The sequence below is a fragment of the Lampetra fluviatilis genome, chromosome 11, assembly GCF_964198595.1.
Source record: "Lampetra fluviatilis chromosome 11, kcLamFluv1.1, whole genome shotgun sequence".
Classification (NCBI taxonomy): domain Eukaryota; kingdom Metazoa; phylum Chordata; class Hyperoartia; order Petromyzontiformes; family Petromyzontidae; genus Lampetra; species Lampetra fluviatilis.
In genome coordinates this window covers 11,856,057-11,880,161 of record NC_136285.1, presented here as the reverse complement: position 1 = coordinate 11,880,161, position 24,105 = coordinate 11,856,057, and the positions used below count along the sequence as shown (strand labels likewise).

General features: G+C 51.2%; 1 protein-coding gene across 5 annotated transcripts in view; it reads right to left on the bottom strand.

The window, feature by feature from the left end:
- Positions 1-24,105, bottom strand: part of DOCK4 (dedicator of cytokinesis 4) — a 131,751-nt gene that overhangs the window by 47,842 nt on the left and 59,804 nt on the right. For 3 of the 5 annotated variants that reach the window (XM_078860993.1, XM_078860994.1, XM_078860995.1), the window contains exons 8-13: positions 18,322-18,363; positions 16,576-16,727; positions 15,316-15,397; positions 9,656-9,716; positions 6,308-6,461; positions 5,098-5,186 (exon numbers count right to left, since the gene is read on the bottom strand). In XM_078860993.1, the coding sequence (XP_078717119.1) occupies positions 5,098-5,186; positions 6,308-6,461; positions 9,656-9,716; positions 15,316-15,397; positions 16,576-16,727; positions 18,322-18,363 (580 nt within the window). The remainder of the gene's footprint in view (positions 1-5,097; positions 5,187-6,307; positions 6,462-9,655; positions 9,717-15,315; positions 15,398-16,575; positions 16,728-18,321; positions 18,364-24,105) is intronic. The other 2 variants (XM_078860996.1, XM_078860997.1) reach the window with 1 other exon arrangement.

Here is a 24,105-nt window from a genome sequence, read left to right as displayed (position 1 = left end):
ACAGACTCAACACTGCACCATAGACTCAACACCGCCCATAGACTCAACACTGCACCATAGACTCAACACCGCCCACAGACTCAACACCGCCCACAGACTCAACACCGCCCACAGACTCAACACCGCCCACAGACTCAACACTGCACCATAGACTCAACACCGCCCATAGACTCAACACTGCACCATAGACTCAACACCGCCCACAGACTCAACACCGCCCACAGACTCAACACCGCCCCTGTACATTAAGCACTCCACCTCCGTAACCTCCTTCCGTTCCTCTCTTAAAGCCTCACCTCTTCTCCATTGCCCATTCCCCTCCCCTGCCCTCGCCCCTCCACTCCATCCCCTCCCTCCCCTGTAGCCCTTCCGTGACCCCCACGTGCCCTCTGTTACGGTCACCCGTTCCTCGGCCCTTGCACGCCCCTTGCCACCTAAATCACTCGGTTTATATGACCGTGTATCAACTATGCAAAGTGCCTTGAGGCTCGGGTGCGCTCTATAAATGTAAAATAAAACATATTATTTATACCTACAGAGCTCCATCTCCGTGGTAGTCTGCCATTCTGTATCTATGTATTGCTCATCACGATCAGTTCAAGCCTCTTGTCCACCTCGTTACTTCCTCACTTTGATCCCAGTCCACCACCTTCAAACGACGGCGCCGGGTACGACACACACACCGCGACGTGTTTGTCACGTCAGAGCGTTCCACCGTTTGTATCCCCTCCGACAACAGAACGCCTCCGCTTTGCCGAGCGAACTCGCCGCACGCGAATTCTCTTTTTGCTCACAATCATCCCCCACCCACCCCCACATCGCTCGTCATCCTGGTTTCGAGCTGGCGCCGCCGGTCACAGGGCCCCGCTCGGCAGGCTCCACACCGCCTGCCAGCCCGGTCCGCGGGCGGCCGACCTCCCTCCACACCGGGGGGGTCAACGTGACTCCGTGACCACACGACCCCGTGACCCCGTGACTCTGTGACCCAGTGACCCCGCTCCGTGGACACGACCAGTGACGGACCGTGTCATCGCACGCTGCCGACGAGCGGCCCCTGGCCGGACTCGACGGTGTCGACGTATGTGTGCACGTTGAACTTCTTTCACACCGTACGTAGCTAACTGTGCTAATCGGAAGTGCAGCTCAGGGCCACGCTGCCGACGACGCGGCTGCCGCCTGGCTCAGCAAGAGGGGCGGAAGACGATAATAATAATGTCTTGAGCCCCATGAGCCCCACTCTATATCCTCCTTCATTTTGACCTGCTATCATTTCCTGTCATTAATTCCCGTTGGTCACGAGCACCTGACGTGGACATCACAGGCGCTACGACAACGGTCACGAAATCAAGCTCACCGCGAGTCTGCATCGGAGATGGAGCCCAACTCCCGCAAGTTTAAAATTGCCATCAGCCAGAGGACAAACGAAGCTCTATATATCGTGAAGTAGTCACAGACACCTTCTGGCACAAGATAAGGGGGAGAGAGGACTCTAACCTGAATAATTAAAATTAAATTATTCTAAAGGCTGAGCTGCGAGAATTCAATTGAACTCTAATGGGAAACACACAGCCGAGATTCTAGATTTGAAGCTTTCGTGACTGCAATGATTCATATTCTTAGGTTTTTTCGGTAAAGTCACGTAGGTAAAAACATTAAAAAGTACCTACGTGACTTTACCGACAAAACCTAAGAATACACAGCCGAGACACATCCACTGTGAGCCCAAAGTGGTCTGCCGTGCTCATGTACTGATTTATTGACGTTTCATTTGGCGAATTAACCAAAAGTGGCAAAGCTGAGAATCCCGCAGTTGGTTTCGACCGCATTGTCCATTACCCAATGTGTACTTGAGCAGGGGTGGAAGGACGCATCGATGAACATCGATTCTTCAGCTTCACGATTCACCTGTCGAGCAGCATGAGCAAGAGGCAATGCTCTTTTAAGATTCGTAGATGTTGTACGTCATGGGGATAGGTCACCCCTGCAACCACTAGAGGCGCTATGATATACTGCAAAGTAAAAATAAATAAATCCATTCTTGAATGGAATCGTTCCACTCTCGACTGACCTAAATTCCTATACTGGTGCTGGATTCATAATTTTCAGCACTATGTAAGAGACCTGCCCATGCTGTGTCGGCCATACTTCACCGTGCTGGTCACTGCGGGTTCGCGGATTATCACCTTCCACTGATGTTACCACAGCAGGGAAGCGAACTCAGGTCGCTGGGTTCGTCTGCCAAAGCTCCTCTGATCGGAGTAACTAACACTCCAAAGGTGTGCTGACACATCAGGAAGGCACAACTCCCATCACACCTTACACGCATGTCATGTGACCACCACATTGTATGTACAATGCTCTCAGCCTTGTCGAAGCCACTAACTCGGAAGAGCTGAACGCATGGGCAAATTTTTATTTCGACCACCGACTCTCAAAAAAAAGAGTTGAAAAAAGAGTTGAAGAAAAAAGAGTTGAGAAAAAAAGAGTTGAAAAAAAAGAGTTGGAAAAAAAAGAGTTGAAAAAAAAGAGTTGGAAAAAAAAAGAGTTGGAAAAAAAAAGAGTTGGAAAAAAAAGACGTGGCCGTCCCAACAGGCAGACAGTGATACAGTGACAATTGTAGACCGAGTTCTTCCGTATTAGCACTCATCAGCAGTGTGCAGTCATCAATGTACTATGGGGACCCTCGCGTTGGCACTTGCCAAGAGGCTACAAGAGCCTCAATCCAACACTTTCTGTACATTCGGAGAAGAGCCGTCGCAAGCAGGAGAGCGCGTCGTGCAGATTCCCTCACCAAGAATCCCACTCGCGAGCATCGCGGGGCCCACTAAAGGCAACGCAGCGATGCCTTAATTGAAAAGGAACACTTTCAATTAGTGACTTATACATTATTTATTGCGCTCCAATTTATTTACCAGTCATACGATGTTAGTAATGGGTAAAACACCATATACAAAGCCGCAAATTTCAATAGAATTTACATAAATAAATAAAAATGTAAAAACCTTAACTACCGCTTCAAATGGCATGTTTGTGATTTACCTAACGCAAATGTCCATAATTTATTTCCTACTTAAGCTAAATTAAAATTTCACGAGGTTCCATTACTTTCAGTTTAGAGCTAATGAAACTAACAGAAAGCTGACGGTTCAGACAAAGTAATCGTTTTTTTTTTTACACTGCCTATTTCTCCGTCCCAACCGATGGCACAGCTGTCAACAAAACAGAATGCACCGAGCCGTATCCCACGCGGGGATCTGGTCCGTTGTCTCCAGGCTCAACCAATCACCGTGGAGATGCGCATCTGGACACAACCGCCGTCCCAAGCCGGCGACGGAAATGTGAAATTCCTACGACGGAAATCAGCCTGTCCACAGCACGACCCACCGGTGGTGACCTGCGGAGACTGTAACCCAGCGCGTGACGGAGATTGATCCAGGTGATGCTCACTGCAAGACCCCCCCAGGAAGACGGACAGATGGATGACCTTTGCTGAAAGCCCAGTGAGGGTTCATTGGGAATACGTCTTCCTTTGACGAGGGGCCTGATCCGCAGTGTTAGCCGCCGAGGTCGTAACGGGATTTTTCATTTTTGTTGTCCCATACTCCGGTATCGTTCCCGTTCTGCTGTAGTGTGCACTTATGTCACAGGCGGGGTTTGACTTCTATATTTGGGGGGGGGGGGGGCAGGGGTTCACTTTGTCCCCCACAGGTGCAGATAATTAATTTGTTTAAATCTTAATTGTAACCCTCTTCTTGGTTCTTTCGGTAAAGTCACGTAGAAGGGAATTAATAAAATAATAAAAATAAAACATAATAAAATAATTCTCACGACGTTTCGGCCACAACGCAAGCAGCCTTCTACGTGACTTTACCGAAAGAACCAAGATGATGAATCCCTGCAGTCACGAAAGCTTTAAATCGAAAAAAAAAAATCTTCATTGTAAACTACTGAAGATAAATTAATAAAGGTGCCCAGTTTGGGAGGGGCATTTAATTACGATTTTGACTTCCGTTTATTCGGGACCCCGGGGTCCCGCCATGAGGTTCATATGAGGGGGATACAAAAATGTAAACGCGGGCACGGATTGAACCGAGGCGTAATTTGGGTGGCCGAGTGGCTCAGAGTGCGGAGGTGGCACTGCTGAGATGCCTGCATTCGATTTCGGACAGCCGCCTGCGATTAAACCGGGTTCTCAAGTCTAGCAAGACGATGGTCTGGACTTGGTAGCCACCGGTGAGTTGACCCAGTCAACAGGTCGTGAGTTCGATCCCGACCATGACGCCTGTTGCATATTTGGAGTTTGCATGTTTCTCTCCCCGTAGTTGCGTGGATTTTTCTCTGGGTCCCTCCACATTGAGAAACATCCATTTGGCTGCTGCTATAAACGTCCACGTGATAAGCCACTTTGTTGAACTATCATTTGTCAAAAATAACTCTATGGCTCCTTGGGCCTTACCTGGTAAAATACAAGAATAGCTTACAGTTTAAAGAGTTTAAATAGACTCATGGTTCTGTGCTAATTTTGGCTAAATTCCACGTCGGAGAATGTAAAATATCTCATTGAGTATCATACAAGTAGCATTTCTCCCTGTGGCAGGGCAGTGCCATCCCGCAGTGTGGATCAGAGGTCACTTGAAGCAATCTGTTCTGTGATATCCGCTTTCGCGCGGTGTTCTTTAAAACAAAACGGGTTGTGGTGCCGCTCTCCGAGAGACACAAATTACTTCTCCGACATTACAACAGTAGCAACATTAAGATACAAAAAACTAAATATACGAAATTTTGGAATAAATCATAAACAATTGTAAATGTATGCGTGTTGAACTCATTTCGCGTTGTACGTATCCAACCGAGCTAATCAGAGGTGCGGGGGAAGGACAACAAACTAAACACAAAAAGCAGTTCTCGAGAAAGATTTGTCAATGTACATCTAAAAGTGCTTAGCTCCAGTGGTTTCCTAACATCGGAAGGAAGAGCGTCCTAGACGGCGCAGAAGCGCACCTGAAAGCGCGCGATGCAGAAACCATCTTTGTTCGATGGCTACAATGACACTGCACGAGAATTGAAATGACGACACCGACGCCGATGAAGTCTCACCATAGTTGGAGCTCACGGTGTTGTACTTGCTGCTTGACTTACGGATGATGTTCTCATGGATCTGATGCCAATCGTTCTCATTACTGCACCTGAGGGGGGGCCAGAGGCTTCAATAAAAATCACGCAAACATTGATCGCGCATCGCCGTCCGTCGCAGGCGTCGATAACCGCGCGCTCCGCGTCACGCAGACGCCGCGGGCGCCCCGCAATGCATTGATTTACAACTATGTCATTATTTTCTTGCTTGTTTACATCCGAGGCAACCGCCGCTAGCGTTAGCGGACGCAACATTTGCTCGAACGACGTCAGCAAAAAAATCTACGATGAATGCGCAAGCTGCGGAAAATAATTGGCGAACTGAGCAAAACAAATAAACGGAACGGTCGATGTTACGCATTTATAATAATAGTGGAATACATTTGCGCCAACGACGTCCGGAAGCCTACGATGAACGCGCAAAGTTCAGAAAATAACTGGCGAATTGAGCAAGCCGAATTAACGGGATGGTCGACGTTACACACTTATAATAATGGCAGGAGTAGAATAACGCCCTTGGCCTACACAGGAAAGAAATTCCCTAGTGTCGCTCGCCGCCAGTGGCGTAGCGGGGTTTGGCACGCGGGCCCCTGGTGGTGCAAGAATAACTTCGACCCCCAAAGCCTCTGTCAAAATCACCCCCCCGCCCATCTCTCGGTAGCCAGGGGGTCATTGTATTCTGGTTAAACATTCAGGCTGCGATCCAGCACTGTGGAGGCGAGGGTTGGTGGATCGCACAAGAGACAGTACAGCAAAATTTCGCACTCCGCCTGAGATCGACAAAATGTCCTCCCTCGCCTGCGTGGCTTTTCTCCCCGGGTGCTCCGGTGCCCTCCGATGCGTAAACACTCATTTCATTGGCCGATAACACCTTCATATACATCGAGGACGGCAGAGCTTGGGCACAACTATCGGTGCCGGCTCATCGCGCGGCCTTCTTCCCGGCTCGTCTGCGGTTCCTCCCTGGCCCCTCCGAAACGTTCCCTCTCTCTCTCTCCCTCTCTCTCTCGCTCCCTCTCTCTCTCTCTCTCTACGAAAGCGAACGAATGGCGGCGGCGGCGTTTACGAGTCGATGTTATTTTCCGTCGCAGACAACGAGCCGCCGGCCCCGCACGCTCGATAGCGGCGGCGACGCCGCCGGGGCAGCGCTGCGGCGCTGCGGCGCGCGACTCACGTGTAGACTTTGAGCATGAACTCGCGCTCAGCGCGCCGGCAGGAGTCGGCCTCGTTGCTCGCGAGCAGCTCGGCCACGCTGAGCACCGCGCAGCCGTGCGGACGCCGGTACGGAGCACCGATGGCGGCGCGCTTCGAGTCCGTCAGCATTCGTCCTGCGGGGCGCAGGGGCAGCGCCGGCGATTGAGGGGACGCGACGGATTGCACGATAAACAAAAAATCATGAGAATCCTGCATTCGGTTGGTTTGGTGAGTTTCGTTTTCGGTTCAATGTGGGGCAGATGTTACAAACGCCAGACCATGAGGCTGGCACACATGGCCTCTGTTTTTAAATCACACCACGAGGTATTTAACGTTGGCGCGCAACACCCGCAGTATTAACCAGGGCGGCCGTGGGGCTCGAACCGCGAACGTCCACAATACAGCGGCAAAGGCGCTATCTCATCCTCACCATCACCGCCCTCTTCTTGATTGGCCAACATGGAGACATCGGTTTCACCGCTAGGACAAGTTGGATTGGACCAGGGTCCGTAACAAGCCCCAGGAACGACACAGCGCGGGAAGCGCATCTGAAAGCGCGCGCAATGATTGACACGAGGGCTGCACGTACATGACACACAACATGTTGCGTACGACCTTGGAGGGGAGAACTCCAGAATAAACATGACAAGCTGGAGAAGGCAGAGCGCTCACTGGGCGCTCAGCGAATTCGCTTTTCAGACCGACTTCGTCAAACGCCGCGCGCGAGTTCATGCACGCCGCTATGTTTTCACGGCGCCACGACATTACGTTGATTAATTATTTCACAGATCCAGCGGAGTCGATTCGGCCCTCGGCGCCCCGCGCGCCCCTTCCGCTGATGGGAGTCAGAAGCGGAGGCGGCTTGGTGTCGCTCTGTTGTTTACCGCGGCTGCTCTGGGCATAATGGATCACCGGTGCTTTGAATTTTATATTTCTAGATATAATTTTTTTTTTAGTTCTGAGACAGGCGTGAAGTCCAGTCTCCAACTCATAACCACTCTACCTCTCGAGCCTCTCTGCGCTGCTGTGAAGAAGGGCTATTGCCCGAAACGTCACCTCCTCGGACGTTTTTTTTTATTTTGTTCACTATGCTCGTGCACCGTCGCCAACGCAGCAGCACCACGTCGCCACGGTGGCGAGATGTTAACTGCCTCGCCTGGTATACAGGAGGTCGTGGGTTCGATCCCGACCCTGACGCCTGCTGCATCGAGACTGCGTGTCTCTCTCTCTCTCTTATCATCATGACGGTGGTGAGATGTTAACTGCCTCGCCTGGCATACAGGAGGTCGTGGGTTCGATCCCGACCCTGACGCCTGCTGCATCGAGACTGCGTGTCTCACTCTCTCTCTTATCATCATGACGGTGGCGAGATGTTAACTGCCTCGCCTGGTATACAGGAGGTCGCGGGTTCTATCCCAACCCTGACAATGCCTGTATATTTGGAGTTTGCCTGTTCTCCCCGTGCTCGCGTGGAATTTTCTCCGGGTCCTCCAGATTTTTCTATGCACATTTAGAATCAACGTCACGCGTTTAGATTATTTGGCTGCGAAACATTTCCACGCGATAAGCCTCTTCGTTGAACTATCATTTGTGGCTTCTGAAAAAGAGCTACGTAGCTCAAGCGGGTCTTACCTGGTCAAATAAAATATAGTTTAATTTGTTGAAGATTTAATTGCTTCACAAATAACACAGCGATGATGATGATGATATTGAATGATAATTACGATTAATACAATTACTTATGCATGTGTATAGCAGGGCCAAAAAATAACAATGAAATTCCAAAAGTGCATCCGGCACATACAATAAAATTGAAATCCATGCAGATTTGATTGATTTATACACAGTGCATTATAATGCAATGCACTGCAAAACAATCATGACTGATATACATAGTGGTCCACAATGCATTGTAATACAATACAATATAAACATGATTTGTTGACCACCAAAGCAAGCAAAAGCATAACAATTCACGCGTAAATATCTGGACAAACACTCAATTACGATTCAACACACAACAATAAAACTATATGTACAGCGCAGTACGACACATGTGCCGCAATGTATGTGTGTATGTTGCACTTCTTTCGCACCGTACGTAGCCAACCGTGCAAGTCGGAAGTGCGGGGGAAGGACAACAAACTAAACACAAAAGCAGTTCTAAAGAAATTAGTTTTCCATTTAATTGAAAACACGATAATGCATTGCATTATCGTACACAAAATAAAACACACAAAATGCCAAACATGACGAAGGACCGTTCTATAATTGCATCCCTAACTCTATTAAAGCAACGCAATACAACGAATGGGATGCAATTAAATCAAAGACGCCACATTTGCAGTGGTACTTCTATTGAAAAGCACGTAAAACTTATTTCCAGTGCTCCATCAAAACCGAGAGTGCGTACTTGCAATTAAAAGTACTACATTCGTTTCAAGTAATCCAAACAAGCCGAGAAGCTTCAGATTTATAACATGCAAACGAGCCGAGAGACCCTCTGATGTGGCTGCGCAGAGCGGCAGCGGATAGCGATCGCAGGCGCAACTCTCTGCCGCCCGCTAATGTGCCCCATCGGGAGGAGCCTGGCACAGCGGAGCTGTGTCGGCAAGGTGTGCGGCGAGAGTTACGAGGCGGAGAACACAGCGGCATCGATTTCAAGAGGTAATCAGGAACCCGGCTAGCTTCACACGCAGCCAACAAATGTCTCCACTCTCAACGGGCGCACGGCTGCGTGGGAGGTCGGGAATTATTAACATTTTTTGCTTTTTCCCCCCCAACCCTGAGTTTTATTCCGATTATATTATCGGGCGCCGTGTCGCGAAATCAAGAAACTCACATGCAGGACGTTGCCTAAACAAACCTGTGTTGGGAAACGACCCGTGGAAGGTGATATCATAGAACTACTGCGTTTACTTCACACAATGGTTTGGCTGACAATATCGCCTGCTCAGTGCTGTTCCCAGACGGTGTACACCAGAAGTCATCGAAAGAGATCTCAGCAGTAATTCCGTGACGTTCGCTTCTTTGGGCCGTTCTCAAGCACAGAGCGTTGCTGCTCTGGTCTCCCGAGACACTGCAGAGGACACTTCGTCTCATAACATGACGCTGATAGAATTGTGACATGAATATTTCCGTGGGTGGCTGGTTGGGTGGGAGGGTGGGTAGCTGGCTGGGTGGTTGGGTGGTTGGGTGGGTGGGTGGGTAGCTATGTGGGTGGATAGCTTGGTGAGTGGGTGGGTTGGTGGGTTGGTTGGTGATATTTGAGTGAGTGTGTGGGTTGGTGGGTTGGTGGGTGACTGCCCAGTGTGCGGGCACCACTCACCAACGCGGATGACGTGCGCCACGACGTACAGGTCCTGTCTCAGCTCGCTGCTTCCCAGGTCCTGCACGAGAAGCGACACATCACGGGAAGCGACACATCACGGGAAGCGAGCGCGTGTGCTCGTGCTCCCGCTGAGGACGATGGGCACCCTCAACGGCAGCGGCTGTGGCCTCACAGCGGCAGCAGCGGTAACAGCGGCGGTGGCGGCAGTAACAGTGGCAGTGGCGGCAGCAGCGGTAACAGCGGCAGTGGCGGCAGCAGTAGCAGGTCGCACGGCGAGTGGCCAGTGGCGTTTACTTCGAGCTGGGGTCACGAGGGCGGCTCCGCGATTTTGGACGCCCGTTTCAGGCGCCTTAAAATCACGACGTGGCTCTTTACTTGGGCACGGTGTAACAAACTAGGGCCAAGGAGATATCAGCTGGGGTCCATGCAGCCAAACGTATTCCGATGGTTGATGAAATTAGAACTAAGATAATCACTACCGTTTCGTTGCATATTCACCTACGAGGCCGTCGTGACAATAAAAGCTCTCGAATGAGTGAGTGCCTTGCTTGGGATGTTAAACCAGCTCCGTCCAAGAGCCATTATACCCTAAAAGAAAGATGTACCCGGAGAAAACCCAAGCAGGCCCAGGAAGATCTTTCAAAAAAACCACACCTACTTGCTGTACCCGCCACCTACAGGCGAGCATCACACACGTCGTGGCTTCAACACTGCGTGATCCGCCAACCCTACTTCGACGTTGCTGTGGCCGACGGACGTGCTCCCTCCACACGACTCTAACCGGTGTCCCTGCTAATCGTGTGCCGCTTTCACCGCGCGACTGCGATTACGCGGCGAGCACCGCCCTGACTATAAATTACGATGTGCGACTCTTCCCGTGACAATGATTGCGTTGCTGCGATTGATGAAGTGTTGATTGGAAATATTACACAACCTGGCAACACCGGTGAAGATTCTCTGAATCGGTGCTGGGCCTCCTCTAGGTCGACTCAGCCTCAAATGAGTACCTGGTGCGGTGTGTAAACATCGCTACTGGAGATGCAAAGATGGCCGAGCGTGCTGCTGGCCACCCACCCCCTCGTGTGCCGTGCTGGCCTTCCTTCGGTGCTCGTGAACAGCACCTGCCCCAACAGTCTATTAAAGGCGATAAGGGAAATCTTTGTGCTTTCGTGAGTGTGTGGGAGACATCGTTCGCAAGAGTGGGCCATCGAGTGCCGGCGTCCTCTACTATAAAAGCCCAGCGTTCCGTTTGTCCGTCAACTAAATTATAAGAGCCTTTCAGAAGGCCTGAATCAAAAAGTTTTAAAAAGTAGACCCCCTCCGTCCGGATGTGGGGGATAAAAATTTGATCCAACAGGTTTACAAAACAATTGTCGACCCCCCCCCCCAAATAAACTTATTTTGTAGGCATATATGCCTACACACCCTACATAAAATAGAGAAATTCTAGCGGTTCAAATTTGCCAGATTTGAAATATTACCTGCAAATCACTCAATTGGGAATCACTCAATTGGGACTATCCAGTACAACGTAATCGTTGCCGCCTACTGCCCGAAACTTGGCAGCGCCCTCCTGGAAAAGAGCCACGAGACTCAGCGAGGCTCTCCTGGGTGAAGAGGTCTACAGACGCCGCATGGCAGGATCTCTGGCTCTCCGCGTGCCAAAGCCACGGCGCTGGCTGTCCGCATGGCGCCCGTTCCTGTCACACGTCAGAATTTGTTGTGCAGCGCCGAGCCGAGTTGACATTAAGCCAAATTAAATCCACACGGCTGCACGGATCACTCCGGCACCCCACGAACCGCACTGCCTGCGTCGACCCCAGACTTCACTCGACTCGCGCTGCCAATTATTATAGCCACACACAACTGGCAGCAGCAATCGCCGCAGCAGCAGCTGTAGCAACAACAACAACAACAACTGCCATTCGCCACTAAGTGGCGGTGATGTCACCACGGCGCTTGTGCCAGGCTATGTGTCGAAACAAGCTTCGTTCTATATTTTTTCACGTGGTTTAGTGGTAGATAATTGAAGGTGGAGGGGTTACCAGACCCTCGCACCCGTCCAGCTGTAGCAGCAGCAGTAGCAGCCACAGCAGGGAACAGGAGCAGCAGCTTCCGCAGCAGGAGTAGTAGCAGCAGCAGTAGCAACAACAGCTACAGCAGCCACAGCAGCAGTAGCCGCAGCACTATCGCTGCTGCTGATGGAAAATTATAGACACGGGGTGGGGGGTCACAGGGGGTCACGTTGGGTGCAGACAACTTCGAGGTCGACTCGAGCCACATAACGAACTCCCAATCACTTGGGCTGCTGCTCTACCGCAGTCTTAGTTGAGAGACTAGAATACCTGAGTTCACAAAGACTAGCATAATGAACCCCTCCAAGCCACTCCGCTCCCATATCTGACTGGCCGTTCGTGCGTGCATCACCACTCATTTCATCATCTTCCCAGGCTCACGCTTCAAAAGCCGAGTAACTCGCCATCGTGTGCTTTTCGGAAGCTTATAATCCACGCGCAGAAATATATAATGGACTGCATTGGCAGCGGGGGTACACAATTGCACACGACACTGTCACACAACCGTCACCCACACTGCAACGAAAATATGTAAAATAGGCCAATGTTTCTGGTTAATTGCCCTTGTATGTATGCATATCGAACTTCTTTCGCACTGTACGTAGCCAACCGGGATAATACTGGTGGGAACCTCTTGGTTACACCAGCCCACAGAGGATTATTGTGTCCGTCCGTCCGTCTTGCAGGGAGGGGCTGGGTGGGGAGGGAGGGGCTGGGTGGGAGGGGAGGGTGGGGAGGGGATGGGTGGAGAGGATTGGTGGGAAGGGGAGGGTGGGTAGGGGAAGGGCTGTGTGGGGAGGGTGGGGCTGGGTGGGGGGTGGGAGGGGTGGGGCTGGGTGGGGAGGGGCTGGTCACCCCGTGGTGCCCTTATAAAACTCAACGTTTAACCTACTCACGCCGGCTTGTGCCCGCCCTCACAGTCGCGCATTTTTGCGGAATACACCACGCCGCCGTTGGCCCTGGCCATTGACCGAGCCACCCAACGTTCCTACCAGCTCCCTCCGCAGGAATGTGATATAAATGGAGTGGAGAGCGGATCGACTGACTTCACAGTTCGAGATCACAGCCACCATCACCGCCCCAGCCACTGTCAGATGAAAGCTTTCCCCCAAGCTGTCGCCATCCCCCAAGTTCACTCGCAAATGTCGCAACCCATGCAGCTCCCGCGCACCGATCTCAGTTTATTGCTCCATCTCCGCGCGAACGGTTCACCCTCCTTGCTGCGTTGCCGCGTTCCCTCCGTTGGCTGCCACTGCCATCGTTAGTCTCTTGGTCACCGGCCCTCATTCCTTCAGGCGACGAACTACGTGTGTATGTACGCATGTTGACCTTCTTTCTCACCGTACGTCACCGACCGTTCATAGCCAACTGTGTTGGGATTTCACAGTAGGATTTTCATTGCTGGGATTTCACAGAGTGGGTTTTTCATTGCTGGGATTTCACCGCGGGATTTTCAGCGCTGGGATTTCACCGTGGGATTTTCATTGCTGGGATTTCACCGTGGGATTTTCATTGCTGGGATTTCACCGTGGGTTTTTCATTGCTGGGATTTCACCGCGGGATTTTCAGCGCTGGGATTTCACCGTGGGATTTTCATTGCTGGGATTTCACCGTGGGATTTTCATTGCTGGGATTTCACCGTGGGATTTTCATTGCTGGGATTTCACCGTGGGATTTTCATTGCTGGGATTTCATCGTGGGATTTTCATTGCTGGGATTTCACCGTGGGATTTTCATTGCTGGGATTTCACCGTGGGATTTTCATTGCTGGGATTTCACCGTGGGATTTTCAGCGCTGGGATTTCACCATGGGATTTTCAGCGCTGGGATTTCACGGTGGGATTTTCATTGCTGGGATTTCACCGTGGGATTTTCAGCGCTGGGATTTCACCGTGGGATTTTCAGCGCTGGGATTTCACGGTGGGATTTTCATTGCTGGGATTTCACCGTGGGATTTTCAGCGCTGGGATTTTACCGTGGGATTTCCATTGCTGGGATTTCACCGTGGGATTTTCATTGCAGGGATTTCACCGTGAGATTTTCATTGCAGGGATTTCACCGTGAGATTTTCATTGCTGGCATTTCACCGTGGGATTTCACTGTGGGATTTTTTTTTCTGGGATTTCACCATGGTGAAGTGCTCTGTACAAGCCCACTTCACGTTTCTTTACAGTCAACGTGACATCTCTAAATGTGCACGCGTTGTAGGATCCTCGTGTCTTTCTCTCTCTGTGTCTCTCACCGCACTTTCCAGCGTGCACCCCTGCTTACTTCTCCACACACTTGTCCGCTCTCTTTTCATATTTTCTTTGTCAATGTCAATGCTTCAGAGCCATGCCAAAAGCAGGCAATTAGGGCTGATTTAAAACTCTCCTTTCAGGCATATTTACAACATTCTTTGCATTATGTTCACTTTTACCAAAGCACTCAAATATTCAACCATTCGCCTACTTTCCTCACTCTGATCCCAGTCTGCCTTTGACAACTGTGCAAGGCATACTCCGGATGTCTTTGATAATTAAGAGATATCGTTTGTACGCGACCTTTGTTTTGCTCGCGTTTCTCTCGAGCCCAACTTTGCCGTCTCCTCATTTATATCCTTCAATCATTATTGTGCCCCGAGATTTTTTATTTATAAAAAAAATGTTACTATGTTATAAAGCTGACGGGCCAACAGTTTGACATTGACGTGTGTGTGCGTGTGTGTTTTTTTCAGGAGCAGACTGTCAACAGTAAACATGTAAAAATAAATATATAAAACGTCTTTACAATATATCTTTTTTGCAACGAGGTGGTGTCAAAAGCAAACGTGGTGGGTTTTTACTTTTTTGTTGTTCCTATGACGTGCGTGTTTCTCATCAAGTTTTTCTTCATTTCATTACAATAAGCATAGCGCCGTTGTTTTTAAAGACATTGTCCTCACCGCAGAGAAATGTAGAAGGCAATGCGGGGAGCGCGTGTCACCGAGTTTGACACCAGCTATCATAGAGTGCGATCGTGTCACTACAGTTCTCTGCGATGAGCACAATGTCTTTAAAACAGCGGCGCTACACCTCTCTGAATAAGATTAACGCTGAACCGCTCGCACGTTCCGCAATTCAGCGGTGGACGGGACACCCACCCTGCAACTTTCAGACGTCTCTGAACGGGAAAGGGTTAAAATGTTTCTCTCAAGACTGTCGCGTAGTATTCATGATGCTTTACGGACACGAGGACAGGGAGACCAGCCTCTGACGGGGGGCCCCTTCAGAAATCCGGAGTCACATTCCCCCGTCTCTGAAGATCCCCGCACGCAGTCGTGGACCTACAGCCTCGCACTCGCACGAATCTCCGCGGGACGGCGAAAACTGACGGGGGCCAGACTCTCTGCCGCGACGCTTGAAACCGCCCGTCGCTCCGCCGACACGCGGAAGGCGTGGACGTACAAACCGCCCCCCGCACCTACACCCCCCCCCCCACTCGAGCCTGCCGGATCGTTCCTCTGGGATCGGTCGCGATCGCGCCCGCGGCGAGTCGCCGAACGCGCCGCCGGCCGTGTGTGCGGAGGCGCCCTTTCGTCGGTGCGCGGGGGCGGCGACTCACGGTGAAGAGGACGCACTGGCGGTCGAGACGTTCGCAGCACTTGGGCATCCCGTTGCGCTCGATCCGAACGAGGAAGCGCTCGCTACAAGGGGAGGGGGTCAGGGAAGGGGGGGGGGGGACAACAAGACCGGGAGCTCGTAGATTAGGACGGCGCAGGCGTTCGTGGCTTCTCCCGCACAGACGCGACGTGGGTCAGCGATTACAGGTCGGCGTCTCGGTCGTGGATCCAGCTGCTGACATCCGGGGCGAAACGAGCGGATCGCACTCGTGCCCTCGAAGGACGCATCGGGGATGTTCCCACCGCACGCGCGGCGATCGCAGTGCCACGGTACTGAGTAGGGATACCGCTGGGATTCGGCTGATGAGTCACGAGCATCACCATTCTACCCGTATCATTCCTGTACCTAAAGTCAGGTCCACAGCTGAGCGCTCTGCAACGCAATAAATGTTTGTGCGACTGCATTGGCAGTGGTCCATGAGCACAATAAGCAATAACTCAAAGGAGGGCAATTGTCTGAAACGTCACATTATATATTGTTCATTGAGGGTAGTGCTATTGACAGAGACGTCTTGAGTTTTAGTTTAGCAACCAAACCGCACTTGAAATCGCGAAATTTACCCACAATGCCACATCCAGAGCGAGTAGTTGCGCAACAAAGATTTTGAACGGCGTATCCAAGATTAAACCAACCACAGTTCGACGAACGTGTCACTCGGTCATGAAACACGTCGATACAATTTTGCCGTGCAGATTGATGCTTGAAAGTCGAGTCAAGCCTCCGCTGGGAGCAACCATACTCTTTGGTTCTTTCGGTAAAGTCACGTAGGTAGAAATAACATAGAATAAAACAAATCACCACGTTTCGATCGACAACATCGTGATTTGTTTTATTTTATTTTCTACCCACGTGACTTTACAGAAAGAACCAAAGAGGATGGATTCCTGCAGTCGCGAAAGCTTCAAATCAAGATGGGAGCAACCAATTGCGCAAACCGTTCGCAAATAGTTGCAGAGACGTTCACGCTTGTGTGCACACATAACAAGTCGTTCAGTCGCATGCAACCGGAACTGCTTGGGTGTGTACCTGGCTTAAGAATCCCGACGACAAGTGGGGGAGTGGGGGGGGAGTGGGGGGGAGTGGGGGGGAAGTGGGGGGGGGAGTGGGGGAGAAGTGGGGGGGGAGTGGGGAGGGAGTGGGGGAGGAGTGGGAGGGGAGTGGGGGGGGAGTGGGGGGGGAACATACGACGTTGGCGGCTAACCTGATGGTGCGAGCTTCGCGCGAGTCATAGAGCGAGAACAGGACTTCGGCCTCGTCCCCGAACACGTTGCATGTGAAGTTGCGCAACGCCAGCTGCAGGTGGTGCGATGCCGGCGGCCGGGGGCCCTCGGGCCGACGGAGGCGGCTCTCCGACTGCCGGGAATTCCGGTTAGAGGGGAGGGGAGGGGCAAAGGGAGGGATGGCACACGGTTAAGGAGGTGCCCACAAGTAAACGGTGCAATGGAGAAACCCACGGAGATGGCCCGCGGTGACACCCCAGGGATGAACATCCCATGGTGAAATCCCAGCTATGAAAATCCCATGGTAAAATCTCGGCAATGAAAATCACACGGTGAGATCCCAGCAATGAAAATCCCGTGAAAATCCCACGAAATCCCAGCGATAAAAATCCCAGCGATGGAAATCCCATGATGAAATTATCCTTATGGCAGTACCCCGGGGTACCAAATAATACAAAATGGCCCGAGGGCAATTAAATATTGTATTTCTGGGACACTATTTTTTTCCAGGGGTGTACTTAACTCCGCGACTGAGGTGCCCATCAATTCGAAATCAGTGCTCCTCCGCGATGTCAAAACGCTGCGTGGACGATTGTGTACAGCTCGTCGAGATGAGTCGATTGCCGCATCGCCGACCATCAACAGGCTAAAAATGACTGCATCACGGACATTATGCGAGAATCGGGGTACTATGGTACCCCAGGATACCGCCATGAGGTTCAAATCCCAGCAATGAAAATCCTACGGTGAAATCACAGCAATCAAAATCCCACGGTGAAATCCCAGCGATGAAAATTCCATAGTGCAATCCCAGCAATGAAAATCCCATGGTGAAATCCCAGCGCTGAAAATCCCACGGTGAAATCCCAGCAATGAAAATGCCACGGTGAAATCCCAGCATGGTTGGCTATGTATGGTGCGAAAGAAGTTCAACAAAACATGCATACAATGAAAATACCACGTTGACATGCCAACATTGAAAATTACACAGTGGAATTTTCAACGATTGTACCCACACTGACAGATGCAGATGCCACAAAACACATGAGCACACAAAGCCTGTGTGGTCGCACAAACACACAAGCTTGCTATCAAAGTGATGGGCTAAAATAAATGATTTTATGGTCACACTCCAAATGTTTTAGTTAAAATAAAAAAATGTACAACTAAAGTCGTGTAGACAAGCATTTATTCTGCGTGTCATAAACTGTCACATAATGCTTAGTTATTGACGCTTAAGTTGTGTTAAAGTGCCTTCATAGTGATCCGGTGATGTTTCTGTCATATAATTCTATTCACATCAGTGCCATGCTACAGCATTGTCACGCGTCAGATGTTTCATAAACCAGAAAACAAAATAATTGAAGGTTATGGTGGAGTGTGTAATCATGTCACCCGAGTGACATCACTCCAGTAACCGTTTCTCTACCGTCGATGCAGTGACATCACGAAAGCAGAATCTTGCGTAAGCGCTCGATTGTTTACGCGGAAAAAATATTATTACCACTTCGCAAATGCGCGCACTGATGCGTGAACGGACACACACCCAATGGCAAGCCCGAGAGAATCACCGCTCTTTGTTCCTGAACACAGGACGCCACAGCATTCCACGACAAAGCAAAAGCACATGGGGGGGGGGGGGAGAAAGGGCATGCACAGAATGAAACCGCGCTCGCGGTTAGCGATGGAACAGGAACGGCACAGCCGGCGCGCTGACGACAACATACCCGGCCGACACAGTTGCGCACGCGGCACCGATTGGGAGCATGCTTGTGTGCGAGCGGGCATGCCCGTCGGGAGACCGTGGAGGGAGGGAGGGAGGAGAGAAGAAAGGAGAGGTCATCCCGAGGGACACGTAAACAGCGAACGTGTCGCGCGATGACAACAGCAGCGGCGGCGGCGGCGGCGTGAAACTGACAGGGCCATCGTAGCTCGCGCGAGGACACGGCGAGCGTTTAATCCCGTCGTGTTTGGACGGCTCCCGCTTGCGCTTGGACCGCGCCGGTGCTGCGTATTTCCACCCCCCTGATTTTAAGAGCGACCCATGGGGATCGTCTCGTCTGAGCATTAATGGATTCTCACGGGCATGGCTCGTCGTACGTATCGCGAGCGTAAGAATCGAGTTTAATCGTCGAGTGGATTAACCGTTACACTCCCGAAGAGGCTCGATGTCTCTGCTTTCTTTGCAGATTTTTTATGTAATTATGCGTACACGTGTACACGATGACAACCCTCCTGTGTATCCCCCTGCCAGAGGAGGACCTCTCCGTTCGATCGTAACTGTGCCAGTGCACGCGGGTGAAGGTGGGCAGCATAGAAGGTACAACAACGACAACGGATTTTGCCGCGCCGTCCTCTGTTAGCGCTCTTACGCAGCAGCTGCACCGCCGCCACCACCATCTCTTGCATTCGGAGGGAATTCATCGGCGGAGCTTCTTGCATGCGGCACCATAAAATTGAAATCGGCGACACGGGAATTCGACCACTTGCAGGCGCGTGGCGACGCCGTGGTGCCCTCGCTCACGGCACGCGCCTGACGACCGTGCCTGGAACGCGTGTGCGCGCGCGTGGTTAAAACCGCGTGCGTTCCGGGCAGCTGATCGATGCCGCGGAGCACACGCACACAAAGATAAAGATCCCCCGTATAGCCGTAACATACTGTAGGGGCAAGTGCTGTTAGCGAGCACCTATGAAGGCCGGAACGGTACACGAGGGGGTGGGTGGCCAGCACCACGCCCGACCGCCTTTGTCTCCCCAGTGGCGATGTTTACACACCACACCAGGTACTCATGTCAGGCTGAGTCGACCTAGGGGAGGCCCAGGACCGGTTCAGATAATCGTCACTGGTGTTGGCCGTGAGCGGGAATCGAACCCGGGTGGCCAGGTTCATAGCGCAGCGCGCTAACCGCTACACTAACGCACACACATACACACACACGCGCACACACACGCGCACACACACACACGCACACAAGAGAGTTTTCCAAAAATATCGGTTTGACCGAGATCCACCGTTGCCTGCAGTGTTAGTAAAGCGTAATACAGTACAGTAGATACAAAAGATGAAGACCCCCCCCCCCCGTTATAGCCTCTAACAGACTGTTGAGGCAAGTGCTGTTAGCGAGTAGCACACGGCACACGAGGAGGGGTGGGTGGGTGGCCGGCACCACGCTCGGCCGCCTTTGCCTCCCTAGTGACGATGCTTACACATCGGACTAGGTACTCATTTGAGGCCGAGGCGACCTCGGGGAGGGCACAGGACCAGTTAAAATAATCGTCACTAACCGCGACACCACACACACACGCGTGCGTGCACACGCGAGCATTTAAACCAGAAGTGGAGGAGGAAATGCAAAGAGGGGGGTAACGCAGTGGCAAACGAGCTCGTGAGATGTTCACGAAAAAAACCGCAGAGTTCCATCTTCTCTATATTTAAAAAAATATCTCACCCGCTGTGTGTGCGCGAAGGGAGGCTGAATAATCTCACGCAGGAAGGACAAAAAAACCCACCCGAAAATCAAGGCTTCGTTTCCATATCGAATTATAAATATAATCAAAAGTAGGTCGTTTGACGGTTCGCTCTTGTGACTGTCGAGATGGCACAGGCCACAGTCAGGGCAGCTGGCGGTATAGCGGCACCAGCATGTGTGGCTGGCAGCCAACAAAGACCTTTGTAAAATGTGCAAGCGCAAACAGAAAGAAAAAACAAAACGCGCCACGCAACAGGGCATCATCGCTACCGTATTTTCAAATCCTTATGCTCAGCTGCTTCGACTAAAAGCCACTTGTGCCGGCGGGAAGAATAAAATATAGAAACATCTATGAACGTGCATTTGCGAGTCCCCTTCTTGTGAATAAAATTACGGACGTAGCGGAAGCGGCGGCAGCGAAGAAGCGTGATGCTTGCGAGAGAGAAGATTAACTAACAGTCAGCTTCAGCCGCCTAACAAACCGCACTGGTTAATTAACCTGTATGCAAATGAGTTAAACAAATAAACACGCAAAAGATATAGCAAATAAACCATCATCATTATTAACTTTAAATTAAACTTTTAATAAATAGCCAACACAACGAATCCATAAATATGCATGTTTTTTTTTTCAATCATAATTTCTGAACATTAAGGTGAGTAATTACGATAGCGGCTGAAGTGTAAAACCATTTATATTCCGCCTACAAGCAATTCACCCAGGACGCGGCCAGATCCCGCTAAGATTTGGGAAGCTAAGCGGAGTTGAGCCCGATTAGTTCTGGGGTGGGAACACTGCCAGGGAACGCTCCGCGTGATAATATTGAAGCTGTGAAGAGGCCAAAGCCAACGGAGTCTTGTATCCATCTGTATGGAGTCACGAGTGTTATCCACCACTGGGGTAACCATGGTTTCATCCCACAGGAACTGACGGCACCAAGCAGTGGCAGTGGCCAAACATTCCAATGCGGGGCCATCGCGAAAGTCTTGTCGCTCAGTGAGGCTTTTCCTGGATAAATAAAGGGCACTGTTAACATTATTTATAAAGTGGTAAGAGGCCCTGTGAGACACAAGGGCACTTATCAGCATCTCTCACAACGTTGTCACAGCCTGCGTTGAATAATGGCCTCCCCGGTGCACACTGACTCTACTTGCCAATGTCAAACATATTTAAACGCGTATCGCCTGTATCATAAGTTGTCATTTCGACGTGTGTGTGTTTTTTAAAACCGTTTTGCACTTTCACGCTGCATCAGGTGTCGTATTCGCGCGCCGTGCGTGCGCTTTGCTCGCACGGATCTCGTTTGAATGTGACGGCTGTGATTGAAGTGGGCTGTCACCTGCTCGTGGCTGAAGTGTTCTGTCTGCCTGCCTGGTTGCCCAAGGACACAAACATCGTAACAAAGCTCCCACCTTGGGATGCTCCGAATATGTAATAATAATCCAAATGTATTTCTACACAGCGCCTCTCATCGGAAGATCACAAAGCACCGGTACGTGCGAACATTTCAAAATACTTCCATCGAAAACGTCAATCGGGGTGGAATCCAAAGATGTAAAAAAAAACTAAAAAGGTACGGCGAAAAGACATGAGTGAAAACGGAGCGCTCCAAGCCACTGGGTCTAGGCGCTCCCAAGAATTACGGGATGGACAGACGCGAGTTTTCAGTCGTGCCTCAAAAACATCAACAACGGCCCCGCCGGCTCGCGGATTGATATCACGGTGGAGGAGGGAGGTCAACAGGTCGTGGTGGGTGGGGGGGAAATCAGAAGCCGCACTGCAGAAGAAGTTTCCGGGCCCCCTCAGGATGACAAGCAGAGACATCTCGTGGAGCGCAGGTATGTGAGGTGGAACACACATCCATAATAGAGTTGTTTTAGGTTAGATCGTGTAAATATAGAAATGTGTCGTTAAAACCCGTCACCACCCGACACAGCCAACTAGTAAGGGTTGTCACGTAAACAGAACGTGGCCAATCTTCACTAGTACAGCACACCGGTGTGTTAGAGAGCCAAGCCACAACATTTACAATCCAACGCACCGGTGTGCTGTACTAGTGACGATTTGGCACGTTCTGTTCACGTGACAAACCTTACTAGTTGGCTGTGTCGGGGTGGCGGCGGGTTTAACGACGCATTTATATATTTACGTGATCGAACCCAAAAACCTCTATTAAGGATGATATTGGTCGCGAGAGCCTACGTGTTAAACTGTAACACACAGAGTGATGCCAAATTAAGTCACAAACATGTAGATGGGTGCTAGACTCCACTCACTCGCCCTGTCAAAGTGCCACCTGTCGTTGTGGCTCTCGCATTGGGATATCGAGCCACCTCAGAACACACAGAACCAAAGTGGACGCAGGTGATCCTTGACCTTCGCATGCCACAACAGTCCCACTGTGCAAGGCGTAAATTCAATCAAGCGCTATCCAGGCTCAACCCGTGCTTAGCTTCCAAGACCGGGCACACGATAGCGCGCATTCAGGGCGATTTCACAAATCTTCCCCACAAAGTGAACTGATCAGACGACCGCCCACGTACTGAACTCCTGCCGTGAGAGATGCCTTCCCGACGGCATCGCGACCGCTCACTCTGCCTCACCTGAAGCCGTTGAACGGATCGCTAGCCTGGACATCGAGATAGAAATGCTTCATCAATGAGGAGGGGGGGGGGGGGTGATTTGGTCATCGGAGTCCCCCCCCCCCCTCCCCCTTTATAACGAACACCGTGATGTCACGACGTACCCAAACGTGCGATGAAATGATCGTACGTCCGTACAACGTTCAACGGCACCCCACACGTGACAGGGTCACCGCAAGCCTGCACCGTTATTCTGCCGTGAAGCCTCTCTGCGCTGAGACTCAACTGAAACGATCTGCGTGTGTAAAAAAAGCAATGGCGGTGCAAAAAATTGCTATCCCTGATTATATTGAATGGGCGCGGGGGATTAGTGAGGATACAATACCCGCCACCTACGCTCACAAAATAAAAAAAGAGAAAACGCATCTCAATTCCAAATCGTGCAAAAAGGCGAAATTGGGCTGCGTTTATCGAACAACGGCTTCGGTTGTGCACGGCGCTCCGGCGGCTGAATTCCACATTCAGTCAATCCCAATCAAGCGTGGCTTCGAAGACGCGCTTTTGTTTTGCTCAGTCGAGGGATTCGGGGGGGTAAAAAAAAAAAGAGCGGTTAACACGCGTTAATTTTGTGAACGAGATTCGAAGTGATTTTCCCGCCGCTCCAAATAATGAGCATTGAGCAGAGGCATTGTAGCTGCTCTGCCCTGCCGGAGAGGACGGTGGAAATCTTCCAATGGTGGAGGGGGGGGCGAGTATTTAATTGGTACGGCTTTTGCGAAACCCCCCCCCCTCGCCCCGCCCCGAGGGATGGATGAGGTGGAGTGGACTCCCCAACCTAGGATGTGAGCTCACAAAACGTTCCCGATAGCGAGGAACTCGCTCAGCCGCTGAGCCACTCGGCCGGATTCAAAATGAGCGATGGAATTATCCGTCGGTGAAGCGTCGTTATTTCAGCGTCCGATGACCATGATGAGTGAGCTGAAGTTATCAAGCGTGAGGATGACTGCGTCTACTTCCCACCCAATAGCACCATTACCGTCATCGACTCACCCAATACCACCAGCACTACCATCAACATCCACCCATCAACACCACCATCATCACGTGAGTGCCTTAAAAAAACACTCTAAACATGCAGCAGGGTTGAGGGTCGGGATCGAACCCACGACCTCCTGCATACCAGGCGTGGGAGTTAACGTCTCCTAGCCACCGTGGCGCCCCCAATCAAATGAAGGTCGACACACATTTCCCGCATACGGCTCGCACTCCGCCGGAAAGCTACGGCCGCTCGTCCTACAGTAGATCTGCGATGAAGAGGCCCCCCCCCCCTTGCCCCGGTAGCTGGAATGTTGCCTCCCCCCCCCCCCCTTCATTGCACGGTATTTACATTTCACTGCCTGGTGATGGCAACGCCGTTGATGTGCGTGCGGGTGGGCCGATTTGCGAGGCGGCGACCGA